Below are 15766 nucleotides of genomic sequence, written 5' to 3'. Positions count from 1 at the left end.
CCGATTCAATGGCGCCGTTTGAAGCTGTGGGTGAGTTTATCCGGTACGATCTCCCTCTGTTACATGCACAGATGAATAAGGGTTAGTTATCAGTATATTTATCATAAGCTTTGGGTTGTTATTACTATTTGAAACTCGAATGTGGTACTGTGAGAGCAGATTTCCTGCCTCTTAGGGACACATGGGGGCGCTGTGAGACAGAGTTTCCTTTGGATTCTTCACCGCCAGCCTGCAGTGGTTTTAAAGGCTGGAGTTCGGGCCTTGCTTGACTGACAGTGAGCAATAATGACCTCAAGGCTAAATAAGATCCAATTAGCCATACAAATACACAGGAGACAGGCTAGTTAATATAGTTTGTTTATTTGAAAAAAAGTTTCAAACTAAAAATGTTCTGTAAAAATGCATATTCATAGTGTTAATTTCCCCTTCATTCATATGGTACACTCATCTCTTATCAACATCATCCTTCTATCATCCCTCGTTTCTCTTTGCCTTTTCGATCGTTTGGAAGGTAGGAATGTGCAGCGGGGTTGCTATGGAACACACACTCTACAAACAACAGGATCACAATTACGGCTTCCCCCCACACAACCCCCACCCAATCGAAATAGAAAAGAAACAGAAAGCTATATGATTATCATCGTCACAAAATAAATCTCTTTGGCATACTTCCCCTGCCTCTTACCTCGGTAAAACACACTCCCATCGTCCTCCCCAACCCCCCAAAAATCAAGACAGAAAAAAAACACATCTTCCATAACAACGCACATACTGCGTGGAAACGTCAGTTGCAGTAGCTGTAAAAGGGCGCGGGCCTGCCAGACATGACGTTTTGGATCGTACACACGTTTTATGTTGAAGCACAATGTATTAGTCCACGATACATATGTATATTGTGTCAGTTGAGTGTCTGTAACTGTTGGTGAGCAAGACCGGTCCACAGGAACAGAGGTGAACCAACCGCACCAGCTGAACTTGTGGTTTAGTGTGCTTGGGAGACCACTCGACTTGGAGAGAGTGGTTGCGGACAAACCTTGGAGGGAGAGGGTGCTTGTCTTGGAACCTCAGACCCAGCAGCAGTCTGGATCATGGACTGGGCTGGGGGGATAGACAGTTATAGGCAGCACTGCTGCTGTTCCAATTAGCCACCGGTCTCATAACGTGACGAATAGGATTTCTTGTCTGAACTCAATGTTACTGGTTATTGTTGAGGACTACTGTATGTGGCTCTGCATACCGCCATGTAAAGTATACACATGACGAAAATGTAAAATAATGTGCAAGGTAAATATGCAAGGAAACGTCTACAACCAACACAGCATCTAAAAGTTACATTTCAATTTCCCTCCACATTAACTGTAACAAAGCAACTTTTCATTTTGAGGAACACTAAATTCTTGTTATTGTTTTTTTTAATTAATTTTTCTTGTGTTTTCTGACAACAGCCCCTGATTGGCCAATGTCTCCCCATGAAATAGGAGTTTCCCTTTGTGAAATCCTCGTTCAGCTGTCCCTCCATGGTGTTCATGCCATTTTCACTCCTTCCATTTTGTGCCTTCAATGGAAGAGGCAGTTATTTAGACATAAGTCATGTTTCATGTGGTCTTAAAATGTTGCAATTATGGTATGTTGAGTTATTCATATGTGTACTATGCAATTGACTATGTAACTACAGAGCTGAGCTGTCTGTGTTTTACAGCCATTCTGGGCGTGTGTGTTTGTGTGTATGTGTGTGCTGGGGAACGTACGGGCTGAGTCTGTGCATTAGAGGAGCGCTGTGTAGCTGTGTGTGTGTGTGTGTGTGTGTGTGTGTGTGTGTGTGTGTGTGTGTGTGTGTGTGTGTGTGTGTGTGTGTGTGTGTGTGTGTGTGTGTGTGTGTGTGTGTGTGTGTGTGTGTGTGTGTGTGTGTGAGTATGCATCTATATCACTGACCTTGCACTGTGTGTTAGAGGGGCTCTGGGTAGGCCTGTCGGGGATCATAGGCCATCTCAGGCATGTACTGCTCATGCATCTCTGCTTCCAGTGGCATCCCGTCCACGCCCAGGTCAGAGTAGATGTAGGGGGGGTAGCCTCCATCCAGCTCTGAGGAAAGGAGGGAGAGAGAGATGAGAGACATATAGAATTCACAGGCCAACAGAGAGGCAAGCTCATCTGGTGTATTGACATTGACTGACAGTGTGCAAGCATCCAAATTATTAGACAGGCAGTCAGAAAGGGGCTTTGCTCCCATCAGCAGACGTTTTCCTGTGACGGATGGAAAGAAGAACAGGAATAACAATCTCTTCACCTTCACCTCTATTCTATTCCATTAATGCTATTTCATACCCTGTTTAATAATGTGAGCACTGCGATATGGATTAAGCGTCAGCAGCGAAAGGACGGATGGTGACTGATGTACCACGCACACGCACACGCACGCATATTCACACACTGGGGGATATATGAGGGATAGAGTTCAGAATTATAATTAAAGATATTGAGATGAGGAGGATTTACTGTATGCAGAGAGAGGGATGGACGCGAGGAGAGGAAGACAGAGTGGAGATTCACAACTAGGACATATGACAGAGACCTAAGCTTAGCTAGAGAAAGACGCCGCATGACTGCAAAGAGATAAAGTAGTGACCGATAGAGCTAGGGGAAAAAACAAAAGATAAATTCACCAGATAGAGAGAGACAGGGAGAGTGCCAGTGTTTTCTATAGAGGAGAAGTTACGCAATCACAGGAAGGAGGGAGGAAGCATTAGCCGAGCAGTGGAAAAGAGAAAGTGTGTGTCAACTCAGCAGCGTGTGTGTGTGTGTGTGAGAGAGAGAGCGGGATAGAGTGCGGGAGATCGCTTGACGATGATAGATGGCCAGTTAATGGAAATGTAAATGACATGGAAATGTGACCAGAGGGGAAATAGATAGATACCTCTGTGAATTTAATTCCATCCCAGCTGACAACACCCCTCCTCCCTCCCTTACCACCCCCCTGTCACCCTCCCCCCTCTCCAGGGCATGGAGGGAGCAGACACATCAGAGAGAAACACACACACGTGAACACACATGAATGGACATGAATGCACGCACACACACACACCCACACCCTCCGCAGTGTGGCCAGGGGGCCGAGTGCATTGTATAAACAGCAGGGGTCCCCCACACTCCCTGGGGTCTGATGGACTGCTGACGGGAAAAGGACAAGACCTGGCTCCGGCTTTCTATAGACACGTGTCTCTGGATTTCCTCCTCTTCTCTGATGCTCACTACTGTGTATGTGTGTATGTGTACGCGTGTCTATGAGAGAGAAACTCAATTATTTGTTTTTCTTCCCCCCCCAAATCATGTTCAAGTACGTGTTTGTGTGTGTGCGTGACTAGTGAGATGAGGGCAGACTTTGCTGTGACATTGCTTGCACGTTGATTTAATGATCACCCTCTGGCACACACAGTCCACTGTCACTCGTCACAGCCACTAACAGGAAACCAATCAAGTGGCACTTAACCTAAATGAGGTCTGACTCTGGTGTGTGTGTGTGTGTGTGTGTGTGTGTGTGTGTGTGTGTGTGTGTGTGTGTGTGTGTGTGTGTGTGTGTGTGTGTGTGTGTGTGTGTGTGTGTGTGTGTGTGTGTGTGTGTGTGTCAATCCATTTCAATCCGTGTGTGTCAATCCATCTCTGCCTCTCTGTCTTCTGGTCTGTGATCTATCTCGCTCTTGCCTTTTTTTTGGTGAAAGGAAGTAGTGTAATGTAAGATGTTCGTTGCAGTAGTATAATTAAGCATTAAGGCCTGAGGAGGTGTGGTATGTGGCTGATGTACCATGGCGAAGGGCTGTTCTTACGGACGATGCAACGCAGAGTGCCTGGATACAGACCTTAGCCGTGGTGTATTGGCCATATACCGCAAACGCCCATGGTTATACCCATGGTATACAGTCTGATATACCACAGCTTTCAGTCAATCAGCATTCAAGGCTTGAACCACCTGGTTTATAATCTAGCATAGTATACAATAGTTGTGTACATTGGTGTATTGTACGATTGGACTGTCCACACTCACCATCTGCCAAGTACGCAGCTTGCATGGGTACAGCATTGTGGGCCTGGAGAGAAAGAGAGAGATTGAGAAATATTAATGTAAATCTGTACCATTCTAACTTCAAAACACTATACTTTCACCGATCCCCTTCTAAAAAAACAACAGAGGTAGACAGTGACTTTATACCTGGTGCCAACGATGCTCAGTCAGTAAATCTATCCCTTTGGAATTCGATACATCCTCATGGCGGATGTAGTGTAAACAGTAGACCTGTTTGCTTTGGGCCTCCCTGTCTCCTTTCCCCTTGACAACCTGATGAGTCAGCAGGTTCCCGGCTCGATGTGATTGATTAACATCTGGGCCAGATCTGCCACTAATCCAATCGGTGAGCCTCGATAGTGGTAATTATCCAATGAGCTTTTGGAGCCTGTGGCGATGTGTGGGGCTCGGAGATACTTAGCGTAGTAGGCATGCAGGTTTTGAAATCATGTACAAACACTAGATAGAGTTAGTTGTCGGGGATTCTTTCTTATAGTAATGCAAGCATGGAAGGTAAACATACAGATTGATTACTGAGTGGTATCGACTGTGTTGTGGTGTGGTGTGTATTTTGAATTTGCTACAGTTCTTCCCTGAAGCAATGACTGACCTGAGAAATATTGGATTGGTTTAAAGCAATCCAAGGGTGGAGGCCAGTCAAGCCCCTAAAGACAAAGGAGATGAAACTTAAAGGTGTTCAAACAGGGCCAGCCACTACTGATCCCTGTACTGATCGCTCCCAGGCTATAGGCGGCGTCAGAGGCAGAGGCTTACCATCTCCCAGGCTATAGGCGGCGTCAGAGGCAGAGACTTACCATCTCCCAGGCTATAGGCGGCGTCAGAGGCAGAGGCTTACCATCTCCCAGGCTATAGGCGGCGTCAGAGGCAGAGACTTACCATCTCCCAGGCTATAGGCGGCGTCAGAGGCAGAGGCTTACCATCTCCCAGGCTATAGGCGGCGTCAGAGGCAGAGACTTACCATCTCCCAGGCTATAGGCGGCGTCAGAGGCAGAGGCTTACCATCTCCCAGGCTATAGGCGGCGTCAGAGGCAGAGGCTTACCATCTCCCAGGCTATAGGCGGCGTCAGAGGCAGAGGCTTACCATCTCCCAGGCTATAGGCGGCGTCAGAGGCAGAGGCTTACCATCTCCCAGGCTATAGGCGGCGTCAGAGGCAGAGGCTTACCATCTCCCCGGCTATAGGCGGCGTCAGAGGCAGAGGCTTACCATCTCCCAGGCCGCAGGGTCGTGTTTGAAGAGTGAGTGGGTGAGCTCCACGGACACACGCTTCCTGTAGTCAGAACTCTTGTCCTCCGAGATACGGAAGAGAACGGCTGCCGCATAGGTGGCTGTGAGGGAGAGGTCCGGGAGAGACATGGAAAGAGGGAGTGGGGGAAAGAGGGAGAGAATAAGGAAGAGATATCAAGAGGTTGTTTGTCATTGCCTCTATGCTATGACAGTTATGATGAGTACTCAAAATGCTAATCGGGTACATTGAGAAACATTGAGAAAGTGAGATGGGCAGAGAGAGGTGGGAGGCAGAGATATAGAGAAATTTAAAGAGACAGAGAGTCATGTTTGATTAGTCAGCACACATTATTAAAAGGAGATGGAGAGAGCCCAGGGAGAGATAGAGAAAGAGGTCATATTTGTTTGTAAGAGGTCTGTGTGCATATGCTTGTGAGAGAGAGAGAGAGCGAGAGAAAGAGAGAGAGAGAGATAAAATAAAGTGTGGCTTATGGTGTGTTTGTTTGTGAAGACTTGTGTGTACACTTCGAAAAAAGGTTTACCAAAAGGATTCTTTGTTTGTCCCCATAGTAGAACCCTTTTTGGTTCCCGGTAGAACCCTCTGTGGAAAGGGTTCTACATGGATTTCAAAAGGGTTCTACCCAGTACCAAAAAAGGTTCTACAAAGGGTTCTCCTATGGGGACAGCTGAAGAACCCTTTTAGGTTCTGGATAGCACCTTTTTTTCTAAGAGTGTAGGAGTGTCATGTGTGTGTGTGTGTCTATTTGTATGTACAGTATATGGGACTGTTTTGAAAGCCCAAGTCTTTAAAGAAGATACATTTGATTGTTTGTTGAAAGTCCAAGAGTCCAAGTGCTATATAGAATCCACTAAAGCGTAAGCTGCTGCTTATGACGAGACTGACCGATGCCCTCGTTGCTGGAGTGCAGCAGCTCCATGAGCGGGGCGGAGGCTCCCTCTGCGTCGATCATCTCCGCAGACTGCTTGTCCAGGGCCAGCTCACACAGCACCCCCGCAGACACGCGCTTCACATTCTCCACGTACGAGTACAACAGCTACGGACGGATGGAGAGAGGAAGGGAGAGCTCAGACACATCTGCTGAAATACACCAAAACTCACAAGTACACACACACGCTCACTTATTTTCACTCTCTTTCCCACGTTCTCTCTCTCTCTCTCTCTCTCTCTCTCTCTCTCTCTCTCTCTCTCACACGAGTGCATACAACACCAACTGAGAGTTTGGTGTACTAGACATTAACCTGTACAAAGAGTGGGATGGTCTGCATGCTGGCGATCTCTCCCCTGTTGACGGGGTCTCTGGCCAGGATGTGCAGGGCTCCTGTACAGCCCTCCACTATCTCCTCCATACGAACACCATCCTGGGAAGAGAGTGGGGAAGAGATTTAGGAAGTGTGTGTGTGTGTGTGTGTGTGTGTGTGTGTGTGTGTGTGTGTGTGTGTGTGTGTGTGTGTGTGTGTGTGTGTGTGTCTGATCTACTTCACGTAAGCTGGTTTGACAATCTTAACAATACAACAGCTGGGCACCATTCACTTTGACACTCACTTCAACACCCTGTAAAATGATTAATAGACTCGAGAGGGTGTATTGGCGTGTATGTATCCTGCCTCATGTTTAAGTAAACCATTTACAGACAACGAGCAAGGGGAATGGGCCTGTTGTGCTTAGTAATCCTTTTTGGCTTGCCGGAAAAAGCTGACAGGTGAAAACCCGAAACAGGTGGGAGCATATGTCTGCAACCGTCTGCTGAGAATCAGTGAAAAACTCCCTGGTTGTCTCTCACAAACTTCGCCTACATTTCCTATTTTCCCTCAAACCACAGCTCTCTGTCTATGCGTGTGAGTCTTGTTGTGCAGCTCAGAGTTCAAAGTGGGCCAGTGGACTGAAATGGATCTCTGTCACTGGGTCTCCCTATAGGCCATCTGGCCTAAACCGGGTTGGAGAGGTCTGGAACGGGGCGTGTGCTGGAGCTGTGGCATGGTGTTGACCACTGGACTATCCAGCAGGGACCCTGTGTGACGCATTGCACCCCTTTACTGAGTCTGAAATACAACCTACTTGTTTTATCGTGTGAGGAACTGTTTCAAACACAGAGAATGCAGTCTTGGAATTTGTGTGATTTGATGTGCAGAAGTGTTGAAAGAATGTTTGCCTTGAGTGCTTCTGTGTATTTGAATTCTGTATTTGGCTGAGGTGATTGTGTGATATGGCTAGCATGTAATGGAGTGGATTCATCCGTGGTACGTGGGTTGCAAAGGAGGCGACTCCCTCTGTATAAGTGCTGTAACTGTGAGTGACTTGCATATTTGTGGTGAAGGTGACATAACTTCTATCATTATGGATTATGACAGTGTCATTCCTGTGATAGTGAGTCTTATGTGTTGAATGGTGTCGTGACTGACCTGGTACGTCTGCTGAGAACTGGAGGTGTGTCTCTGGGTGTCCTGGTGAGCCTTCAGCAGCAGGTTGACCAATCGGGGGATGGCTCCAGCATCCCTCAGTGGGGCCTGATTGACTGGGCACAGGGCCAGGTTACGGATCAGACCAACCGTGGCCTATGGGAAAGAGAGGGGAGGCGGGTTGAACGTAGCTGTATGGAAAAATCATCAATATAATCTCTGTTACTGCTACAATACCTTATACACAAATACATGATATACTGCATGATTCTGAGAGTGCATGTATGAAAGCATACAGTATTAAGGACTTGGCAGTGCAGTGTGGCGCTCATGTGAAAGAACGCATAAGATATACACCTATATGTGCGACTGTGCAAGCGATGCAAGCTGCGGCAATGTAACTGCAGTCACATTTAACAGAACGTGAGATGCCATCTCCTGAAAGGATGGTCTGGCTTACCATAACCCTGCCCTGTCCTCTGATGTTTCCTCCCATTTCACATACCCCGACCCCTAGCCCCAACAGGGGCCAGTAACATCTTATATAAAGTCCCCTATTAAAAACCACATCATTCATTTCACATCATTAAATAACAATATCCCCTTTATTAAAAGAGCTCCGGCTGGATTGAGAATCCTCCACTGGTGTGTGCTGTGATGGAGATCGGGTTGCCTAATTCTCCACACACACACATGCACACGCACGCACGCGCAAACACGAGCACACATAAACATTTCCTGCTGTCTGTCAATGAGGAGTGCAGATCAGGAGGAAAATTCAGGCATGGCTTGTAGCCTCTGCCTCCGTACCGCACTGAGAGAGAGAGAGAGAGAGAGAGAGAGAGAGAGAGAGAGAGAGAGAGGGAGGCAGGCGGAACGATTGGCTAATTCAGACTGTAAATGAATTATTAAATCCCGCTTAGGCACAGCCATGTATGTGTACGCAGTCACAGATGAACATACACACGAGTGCATCCCAGCATTCCCAGGTAAATATTTATATGGCTCTCTCTGCTTATCCATATGGGTTTGGACAAACACACACACACACACACACACACACACACACACACACACACACACACACACACACACACACACACACACACACACACACACACACACACACACACACACACACACACACACTCCGCCACAGTATGAGATTTAAATTCAGAAGGCGTAAATGAGTGATTAGGCACAGTTTGGTGCAGAGAGACCTTCTGGCTGACGTAGTGCAGAAGGAGGCAGAGATAGAGGAGTGTGTGTGTGTTATGGAGAGAGCAGTGTGTGTGTGAGGGAGCTAGCTGTGTGTGTGTGTGTGTGTGTGTGTGTGTGTGTGTGTGTGTGTGTGTGTGTGTGTGTGTGTGTGTGTGTGTGTGTGTGTGTGTGTGTGTGTGTGTGTGTGTGTGTGTGTGTGTGTGTGTGTGTGTGTGTGTGTGTGTGTGTGTGTGTGTGTGTGTGGGGGAACTAAATACTAGTCAATCAGAGCTAATGAACTCAAAAAGCCTAATATCCCCCAAATGGGAAGTGTTGTATACATGGTCAAGTAATCGGGAACAAGGTGCCAATACATGGATAGCTGGCTACCAACAGGCCTTAGAAAACCACAGCACCTTCCTTTCACTTGGCGCAGAGGACGAGAGACGTCCATGTTTACCTGGTGCTACAGATGGGGGAGATGTGTCACTGGAGTCACGAAGACACACATGGCCACTTGTCAAGTGTACATGCATAGGCCTACATGCACACACAGAGAGTACAAATACTCTTAAATGGATTGCTTTCCTCTTTCCTTTAAGACCAATGACGGGTAGAAAATACTAGATGGCTGCCTACCATAGTGCTTTCACTCACTCATCAAATACTTTCAGATCAGAATTGAAGGAAAGGACACAAAGAAAGAACACCTCGATGGACTATTGGGACACAACCGCGACACACAGAGAGGCTAGTGCACATCGGGGTAAAAATAAAGGGCCATTCTTGTGGACCAGTGCCCATGGGAACAGAGCAGGACAGCAAGACACACAAGCACACTCAAGGGTTCTGATCCGATTGGCATGAATTGAAGCGTGCTTCACGGATGCTGCTTGCTGGGAGCGAATCAGAGGAGCATCTCGAAACCAATCAGACACTGAAGCACGGGGTTGGAGGGGGAAGGGAACCTCACCTTCCTTATCATACTAGTTAACTGTCTAGATCATATGAGAGGAAAACTACCAATCATAAAGCAAAGATGACATTAATTGGTAGGTGGTATTTTTAAAACAATGATAATGTACCATTGATATTACTATTACTGGTATCCAACTATTGCTATACTGTATTACTATTGATATTACTGTTATGCCTACTATCACCTTAATATATCTACTGTATATCAATAGCATAGACAATAATGCTAGATATTGGTTTACCCTCATACTAGGCTGACATCTTAGCATGATTTACTTCATTTGATTATTCTGGCAAGTTGAGCATGTAACTAACTTGCTATCCTTAAATCTACCTGCTGTCAAAGATGGGTGTGCATTATTCCCTGATGAAACAATAACACATTGATATAAACGCATAAGGTAGCCACTGGATTCAGAGAAAAATCCAACCAATCTTGTTTTCATTGCAACAAAAAAAATGACAGCGACGGCCTTGCAAATCCCAGATGATGTTATCCTTGTTTCACAGTGACATTGTTGTGTGACACATACTGCATCTCTCTCTCTCTCTCTCTCTCTCTCTCTCTCTCTCTCTCTCTATCTTTGTGTATTTTCCCTCCCTCCCTCCATCGTTTTCTCCAAAAACAAAAACAAAAAGCCAGAGAGGTGACAGTGGGAGCCAGCGGGTGTTGTCCCAGCAGGATTATGGGAGGCACGTCCTGTGCCCTGCCTCGGGGTACAGCCCAGAACCCTGCCTGCACTACATCTCGCATCGTGAACAAGTTCATCCCCTATGCAGGTCTCACTCTCTCCAAAATATTCCCTCTGACCTGCTTTAATTGAAAAGTAATTCTTCATTAAAGTACTACAATTTTCAAACGACACTTCCAACTAAATGAAGGGCTCTAGTCGATCTCTATGCTGAAGTGTTACGGATTCCGCAATAGAAATGTTGAGGACATTTCCGATTGGGCCGACATATGCAGTGTTCACTATGAATAAAGTCTCCACTAAACATTCAACCACGCTGTAAAGCTGAACTTCCGCAATGCAAATGAAATAGAGCCCTATATAGTACAGCCATGTTGTTTCCAATTAAAGCCTCAAAGAAAATGCATTAATATGTACAGTGCATCATACATTGCAAATAAGGGGACAATGAGTGGTGGCTGTATGCAATGATTTTAACCTCACTCAAGCGCCCGTTAAATAAGGAATCATTGAAGACTGACTTCAGCTGCTGGATATAGACACGTAGACAAATGGATGGACCACAACCAGTTATTTAGGTAAACAAAAGAATCACAAAGACAAAGCAGCCAACCAAACAAAACAACTGAACACTCAAGCCAGACAAAACAACCACAACCAGCCTGCAAACTCTTTGACCCTTCACCTTCAACTTAACCAAAGTTCAGTAATTGAGCTTCCAGCCAGACAAAACAACGAGCCAGACAAAAAAAGCACAGTATACCTTTTTCTCAGCTCATTCCCACTCCCATCCCCTCCCCAACCAACTATCTCCCCCCTCACCTTCACCACAGGCCAGTAGTGGGGCTGCCCCAGCAGCTTGACAATGGCAGGAATACCATAATGCAGCCGCACAGCATTCTGGGCCAGCTCGGCGTCCTGGTGGCGTGACGTCAGGTGGCGCAGGGCGCAGACGGCGGGCTCGGCCACGTCCTCCTTTTCTCCGGCCCGCAGCACGGCGTGGATGAGCGCCTCAACGCCGCCGCACTGCGTGACCAGGGCCTTGTTGCGGGAGTTGTTGCAGGTGAGGTTGGACAGGATCCCTGTGGCGCACGTTAGCATGTTGACATCGTCCGAACCCAGCTGTCCCACTAACACCTGCAGCAGGCCGTCCAGACCCTCCTACAGACAGAGAACGGGGGAGGTAGGAAGAGAGGCGGGGATTGAGAATTCTATATTTGTCTTTGTTTGTTCATTATATGTTTTAATGTAGAAATCCAACTATGTTACTGTCTCTGTGGAACTCGATGGTACTGTCTTTAACAGGGGAGAACGACTGCCTCATTGAAGCCACAGAAGTTCAAGGCCGATCGCGGGAGAAAACAGGATCTCCCATTATAGAGAATGGAAAAATGTCAATCTTTGTGGTCCGTCTTCATATAAATAAATACATGTTTTGAAGACAATCATGGTACCAATAATTGTTTTTCTAACACACCAGATGTACAGTATGTCCTTGAACCGATTATTTTAAAATCGCAGAAGAATTTAGTTTGCGAACGGCAGCCTGCCGTACCCTGGTCGGCCTTCAACTTGAATTACTCAATGAAAGCGGGCAGCACGGAGCTAGCCTGCAACGTCACTTCCTGAATTAGCTCAAACTGTGCATGTTACATCTCCATGAGGCGCAATCTTAACCGACTTAATTTGGCTTCAATGCACTATAGAGTCTTCACATAGGAATAGATACTGTCACGTGATCGATGGCTTTGTTCATTCATATATATATAGTCATTGGTCTTTATAAACTCTGTACTATCTCTGTATTACTCTATGGTACGGTCTCTGCGGATTCAAAATGGACTCCTGACCTCTTACCTGTTTAGTGGCAGCATCAGACAGGTTCCTCAGGGTCCAGAGGCAGTTCTGTGTGAGGCGCTGGCTGGAGCCAGTCAGGTGCTGTCCCAGGGCTTGCATGCCCCCTGGAAGGATGAGAGAGGGAAGGTTAAATGGCTCTTTTATGGTAAGGATGAGATAACAAACACACGCACAGACACACATATATGTACGAACACACACATAACACACACCCTCCCCAAAAACACACACACACACACACACACACACACACACACACACACACACACACACACACACACACACACACACACACACACACACACACACACACACACACACACACACACACACACACACACACACTCACTCACTCACCAGCTTCCACTATGGCGGGCTTGTTGCTAGGGCACACTGAGAGAACTTTAAGCACACGGCTGGTGGTCCACAGCAGTTTCTCATAATTATAGTTCCTCATGATGAAGACCAGCCCCTCAGGGCCCCCATTAGCTAGGATGATAAGCTGAGAGGAATAACAATGAAAACACTGTCATATACAATTAAATTTCGTTACAGAGTTTGGACATTACATTACATTATGAATTGTCTCACATATGATTGTTAGAGTAATAATAGCAGTATGTGTATTTGATTTAATTATATTCACTTAATGTTCATCATATTACTGATGTAATAGAGGGTACATTACTAACACCATACAGGGTTTTACATTTGCTGCACCAATGCAGCTGCAAGCAGCCAGTGGTAAGGACATGTACAGTGTGTGAGTGCTTGTATGTGTGCATGTACACACACACACATCACGTGCATATACACCCTTGCTCTCCTGCAGTGCAGCTGCAGGTGGCACTAAAAGGGATCACGCTTATGCGTGATCCCTTTTAGTGTGCCAGACCTGCAACCACACACACACACACACACACACACACACACACACACACACACACACACACACACACACACACACACACACACACACACACACACACACACACACACACACACACACACACACACACACACACACACACACACTGTGAGAGTAAAATTGCAAGATTATGTCATAATGCTGTAATTGCATCACAGGGTTGTTTTGTTTAATGCAACAGAATAACGGGTTGTTAGAACTCTCATCTGTGTGTGTTCTACTGAGGATGGGCCTCTGGAAGATTTACGATGTTTTTGGGTGATACCGCATTCCACAGCATGAGTTAATGTTTATGTTCTATAAGGTACCAGGGAGAGATGACTCCAGGGCCAGACCCTGGTCTCTACACAATCAGATACTGTCTGCTGTGAATTATAAGTATCTTTCATACAAATCTTCACCTTGTAACCCATTCCATACATCTGTTGTTTGTCATGTAGACTGAAGGGGGTGTATCTTGGCTATAAAAGACCTTTGTACCTTTGTCTCGGGGCTCTCAACGAATCATCTGAGGGTGATTCGTCGACCAGTCATCATTAACGTAGAGTACTCAATCGATTCACTTTATATGTGTGTGTTGTATTGACCTGCTCTCTTACTAATAAGTGAATAAAGATTTAGTTGAAGTATAACTCTGACTTGTATGATAAGTTTGTCTCTCCTTAATTGATAGTAAAGAAATTAACCACCACAACACACACACACACACACACACACACAGTCCCCTGGCTGCAGTGAAGATGCAGGTAGTCCGTGCCAATACTACTATGCCAAATATGATGGCTCAAGCATTATCCACAAAGACTCCCCCCCACCACACACCTTGCTCTCCTGGTTTCCGTAGGAGAGCAGCTGCAGGCAGTCAGTGGTGATGGCCAGGAACTTGGGGTTGCTCTTCTTCAGCAGGGGCACCATCCTCTGCAGGCCGTCGGCCAGGCGCACCGCCATCTTGGCACCCTCCTGATGCAGTAGCAGGTTGTGGAGGGTGGTGATGGCATAGAACAGCACTGACTCCATGGGAGAACTGAGGGAAGAGGAGAGGGGAGGGAGGGGAGAGGGAGAGAAATAGGGAGAGTAGGTTGAGAAAAAGAGAGAGGCAGAGGAGAGCAGAGGAAGAGAGGGAGGTATGAGAGAAATTAGCATGACCTTTCTTTTCCCAATTAGTTCCCTCTGAATTTAATTTGCTTGAATTTGTTAAAAAAAAAATGCCCTTGCTGCTCTTTGTATCATTAAAAAGCACATATTTTTCTATTGTGAATCTGCATCTAAGTCCCTATTTGACAGTCTTGTACAGGTAGGTTTTTCCATTTGTATTTATCTGAATTATGTGTCTGAATTAATTAAATGTCTTGATTTAGTTTCTGTCTAATGCCTCCTAGACTGTTATACAGGGTTTATACTGTGTGAACCGAGATAAAGAGACTCTCTACCTCTATGAGAAATGAATATGAAAAATGGCCACCACTTATCGTGAAGTTAAAATGAGCCTGGTGGTCAGGTTGAAATGATGTGCAGACCAGTTTGGCCAAGTTAATGAGCACAGCATGACACCTCATTTCGGATGGGTAATGATGTGATATGCTAATATCTTAGCCTGCAGGCAGTTGTGGACATGGTGGTGGGGATACACACACATAAGCATGTACGCACGCACACACACACGCACATGCTTGCATACATGCAAACACACACACACACACACACACAAATTAGTACACACAGCACGTACACAATTGCAGATGCAGAGACAGGCCAGAACAGCGCGTGCCTAAATCACTTTATTTCTAACATTGAATTTCATCTGACGAGTATATATTTTTCTCTCTTTCACCCCCTTGCTTTTTCTCTCTCTATCTTTCACTACTTCACTCCTAATCAAACCACCAACCTACAATGCCTATAAAAATATAAATCCATTACCATCCATCCATCTATTCATCCATCTATTCATCCATCTATTCATCCATCTATTCATCCATCTATTCATCCATCTATTCATCCATCCATCCATCCATCCATACATACATACATACATACATACATACATACATACATACATACATGCCTATTCACCCCAACCAGTCCATTCCCCACTTTAACCATAAAAGTATCCAAACATCTATCGATCCTTCTATCCACCCATCCATCCATACCTACTCCTTCACATTACCAACAATTTATCCAAACATCTGTCGATACTTCCCTCCCTCCCTCCATCCATCCATCCATCCATCCATCCATCCATACATACATACATACATACATACATACATACATACATGCCTATTCACCCCAACCAGTCCATTCCCCACTTTAACCATAAAAGTATCCAAACATCTATCGATCCTTCTATCCACCCATCCATCCATACCTACTCCTTCACATTACCA

At 45.9% G+C, this 15766-nt stretch overlaps 1 protein-coding gene across 5 annotated transcripts in view; it reads right to left on the bottom strand.

The window, feature by feature from the left end:
* Positions 1 to 341: 341 nt before the first annotated feature.
* The window catches only part of LOC106607413 (junction plakoglobin), a 69539-nt gene continuing 54114 nt past the window's right edge, over positions 342 to 15766 (bottom strand). For all 5 annotated transcript variants that reach the window (XM_045720623.1, XM_045720621.1, XM_045720622.1 and 2 more), the window contains 11 exons: positions 14199 to 14400; positions 12806 to 12950; positions 12449 to 12552; positions 11414 to 11752; positions 7725 to 7877; positions 6564 to 6683; positions 6208 to 6358; positions 5283 to 5404; positions 4040 to 4082; positions 1933 to 2082; positions 342 to 1555 (listed from right to left, as the gene is read on the bottom strand). In XM_045720623.1, the coding sequence (XP_045576579.1) occupies positions 1946 to 2082; positions 4040 to 4082; positions 5283 to 5404; positions 6208 to 6358; positions 6564 to 6683; positions 7725 to 7877; positions 11414 to 11752; positions 12449 to 12552; positions 12806 to 12950; positions 14199 to 14400 (1516 nt within the window). In that variant the 3' untranslated portion in view covers positions 342 to 1555; positions 1933 to 1945. The remainder of the gene's footprint in view (positions 1556 to 1932; positions 2083 to 4039; positions 4083 to 5282; positions 5405 to 6207; positions 6359 to 6563; positions 6684 to 7724; positions 7878 to 11413; positions 11753 to 12448; positions 12553 to 12805; positions 12951 to 14198; positions 14401 to 15766) is intronic.

Source organism: Salmo salar, chromosome ssa06, assembly GCF_905237065.1.
Source record: "Salmo salar chromosome ssa06, Ssal_v3.1, whole genome shotgun sequence".
In the NCBI taxonomy this organism is placed as follows: domain Eukaryota; kingdom Metazoa; phylum Chordata; class Actinopteri; order Salmoniformes; family Salmonidae; genus Salmo; species Salmo salar.
This window is presented reverse-complemented; position numbering and strand designations above follow the sequence as displayed.